General features: G+C 47.9%; 1 protein-coding gene across 3 annotated transcripts in view; it reads left to right on the top strand.

Annotated features, from left to right (window-relative positions):
* The window catches only part of polr3glb (RNA polymerase III subunit GL b), a 13,958-nt gene that overhangs the window by 3,826 nt on the left and 6,432 nt on the right, over positions 1 to 3,700 (top strand). For all 3 annotated transcript variants that reach the window (XM_048620334.1, XM_048620335.1, XM_048620336.1), the window contains 2 exons: positions 398 to 466; positions 3,515 to 3,571. In XM_048620334.1, coding sequence (XP_048476291.1) covers positions 398 to 466; positions 3,515 to 3,571 — 126 coding nt within the window. The remainder of the gene's footprint in view (positions 1 to 397; positions 467 to 3,514; positions 3,572 to 3,700) is intronic.

Below are 3,700 nucleotides of genomic sequence, written 5' to 3' on the forward strand. Positions count from 1 at the left end.
TGGGGGTGACGGTGATTTCAATCCCAGGATGACAGTGATTTCAGTCCTAGGGGGTGACAGTGATTTCAGTCCTAGGGGGTGACGGTGATTTCAGTCCTAGGGGGTGACGGTGATTTCAGTCCCTGGGGTGACGGTGATTTCAGTCCCAGGAGGTGACGGTGATTTCAGTCCCAGGAGGTGACGGTGATTTCAGTCCCTGGGGGTGACGGTGATTTCAGTCCCTTGGGGGTGACGGTGATTTCAATCCCAGGATGACAGTGATTTCAGTCCATGGGGGTGACTGTGATTTGGGTTCACGCTGGCAGCTTGAGTTAAGTTGGCTCGACACAATGTTATCAGACAGATGGATGCTTGCATGGTGCACACTCACTAGACAAATGAGCTTTTATTTTCACAGATATCGAGCGTTATTCTGACAAATACCAGTCCTCTGGGCCGACTGACAACACAATTGAATGGAATCCTGGTGCGTGACTACACCTCTGATATTTCATTCTGTTGATGCCTGGTTGCTGTTCCCTGTGTATTCATGCAAAAGATGGCTCTGACTTGATCCACACAACCAAAGCTATAATCTCTGCTGGGTCGATGTCTTCGCTCTTTTGTCATTAGGTATATTTTTTTTATCATCCAACTCTATCCCTGTCTAACATCCACCCCTGTCTGATCTTCAATCTTCATCCTGCCTCGGCTGTTATACTGCTGTCCTCAGCCACACGCTGGTTTCCCCCTGGACGGGGCTCCTCCACAGCTTTTCTGCTTGCCTCTCTACTTTCTGACATCTGTGAACTTCGACATGTTTAAAAACTCTAGTTTTAAGGCTCACACCTGGTCTGTTCACCCATCACCTACCTCTGCCCTCTGCACACGCGCGTGCACACACCCTCCCGAGATCTCTCTAACCGCTTCCAGCCCCTGCAACCCTCAGAGATCTCTGCATTCCTTTCATTCTGGCCCAGTTTCCATTGCCCCCCACCACTGCCAGCGTGCCACAGTTACCATGTGTGTTCCGTCACTCCTAACACATCCTCCTGCATTTTTCCTTACAATTGCAGAAGGTTTAACACTTGCACCTTGTCCCTCCTCATGGTCTAAGGCCCCAAACAAACCTTCCAGGTGCAGCAGTGTTTTACTTGTCCTGTCGTAGTTGAAGAAACAGCACCTCACTTGGGTACTTTATAGCTTTCAGGACTCGACATTGAGTCAGAGCACAGAAACTGTCCTTCAAATTGATTACACCCCTTCGCACCCTCCCTTGGCCCCCTGTCTTGTTTGTCTTGGATTTGTCCCAGCTAAGTTGACCTAGTTTCTTCTATTCATGTCTTTTTCTCATCTCCATATCTCCTTTAATACAATTAGCACTCCATTTGTCTTTTGCTCTGGGCAACCTCGCCACCTGAGCCACTTGCTTCTACTTACCTTCCGCCTTAAAACGAACCATCGTTTTCCAGCTCCCGTTAGTTCTGAAGAAGGGTCACATTGGACTCGGAATGTTAATTTTGTTTCTCTTTCTGTAGATGCTGCCAGACCTGCTGAGTTTCTCCAGCACGTTATGTTTCCATTTCTACCTCTCTCCATGTCTGTCTCTCTCCTCTTTTAAGAAACTGCTCAAAACTGAGCTGTTTGCAGAGCTTTTGGTCTCCTAGCTAATATCCCCCCACAGGTCCCCGGTTGCATTTTCCTTGATAATTGCTGCCCCGCAAACGCCTTGGGATGTTGAGCTGCGTTCGCTGAATTAATCGTTGTCTCCCATTCTGTGTGAGGCCCATAAAAGTTGAATAGAGTTTGATGCTGAGAGCAGATGGGTGATTAGAATGTTTTTCAAGCAATATGTTCGAGCCGCTGTGCTCGTAGAGTGGAACCCCTATAGTGTGGGAGCAGGCCATTCATTCCTCCCTGACTGTCCGATGAGCATCCCCGCTACCCTATAACCCTGCATTTCCCATGGCTAACCCATGTAGCCTGCATATCCCTGGACACTGGGCGATATAGCACGACCAACCCACTTAAGCGGCCCATCTTTGGAGTGTGGGAGGAAACCAGAGCACCCAGACGAAACCCACGCAGACAACGTGCAAACTCCACACACACATTTGCCTGAGGGTGGAATTGAACCCAGGTCCGTGGTGCTGTGAAGCAGCAGTACTAACCACTGAGCCACTGTGCCGTACTGTGCTCATTTAGTGAGCCACATACATGAGATTGTGTTCGGGCACACTGGGTTAGATGCCTTGTCATGGTGTCATCAGGGCACAGATATTTTACTGGACACAGCCTGTTCTTTTGGTATAAATCTATGTTCCCATTATGGTAGAAAACACGTTATGGTCAAGGTGTAACGCTGTAATTATACTCTGCTACCCCAGGTGGCACTGCAGCACCATCAGGAGTCAATGAGAGTTGAGAGTGCAGGACATAATTCATTCCTGAAGAAGGGTCCAGACCCGAAACGTCAGCCTTCCTGCTCCTCTGATGCTGCTTCGCCTGCTGTGTTCATCCAGCTCTACACCGTGTTATCTCTCATTCAAACCTCATTGGTTTCAGTTGACAAGTTCATTTCAAAATGTGACCGCAAATCAGAGGAGGAAAAAGTTGACGCATGCTGTGAGGATAATGTATAGCTGCAGCAAACGTTTTGTTAACTGGGGCCAGTGGGATCAGGAGTGTGCTGGTTGATCAGATATCCGGATAATCAAGGGGCTGTGTCTAACTACAGTAAACCCTGATCAAGTGAAGCTTCGAGATATCAACATTCTTCAAAAAAAATCTATTTTAAAACATCAACACGCCTTCTGAAATCTGTGTAAAAACACAGTAACTAATAAAAATATAATGCAGGGGGTATAGACATCACTGTTAGCTTTATTTACAGCATAAATACATTGTGGTATTTGAGGTGTATAATTTTTGCCAGTTTACCAAGAGTGCCAGTGGATAGGGTGCCAGTTAAAACAGAGTTTGCTGATGGTAGAAGCGATGTATTTATATGCAAGGCCCCGTCTTTGGCAAACAGGGTAGAGGGAACACTGTAAACTGGAAATAGGAGGAGGAGGAGAGCATTCGGCCCCTTAATTTAGAACAAAGAACAAAGAAAATTACAGTACAGTAACAGGCCCTTCGGCCGTCCAAGCTCTGCCACTCAACTAGATCGTGGCTGATTTTCTTTAATAGTGCAAGAAAAAATGGCACTATCTCCATTCCTTCGATACTACTAGTGACGATCAGTCCCTGCCTTGAACGTGCCGAACGATGGAACTTCTGGGGGAGAGCATTCCAAAGGTTCAGCCCCCTTTCCCCTCCTCCTCCTCTTCTCAATACAAAATAGCTGCCCTCCAAGAGGTTTCCGTGCTACTGGGTGATGTGGAGAAGCCAGTGTTGATGTGTGTGTGGGGTTTGGGAATGGATCTGCCCCTTTGTGCACTAGGCTTGTAATCATAACAACAGAATGTGGGACTTTTCACAGCCTCGGGCCCACCCACCGCACCCACTAAACAATCAATCCCTGTCATTTCAGATTGGCGGCGGTTGCCACGGGAACTGAGGATCCGAATACGAAAGCCACTAAAAGACAGTAAGTTTGGCACGGCTGCAAGTCCAGAAACCAGGCTGCCCCAGTGTCGATACCAGCTTCACCATCACCATCCCAAGAACAATCTCCCTGATACCAGCTTCCCCAACACCAGGGGCAGTCTCCCTGATA

Source organism: Rhincodon typus, chromosome 46 (assembly GCF_021869965.1).
Source record: "Rhincodon typus isolate 14 chromosome 46, sRhiTyp1.1, whole genome shotgun sequence".
Taxonomy (NCBI): Eukaryota; Metazoa; Chordata; class Chondrichthyes; order Orectolobiformes; family Rhincodontidae; genus Rhincodon; species Rhincodon typus.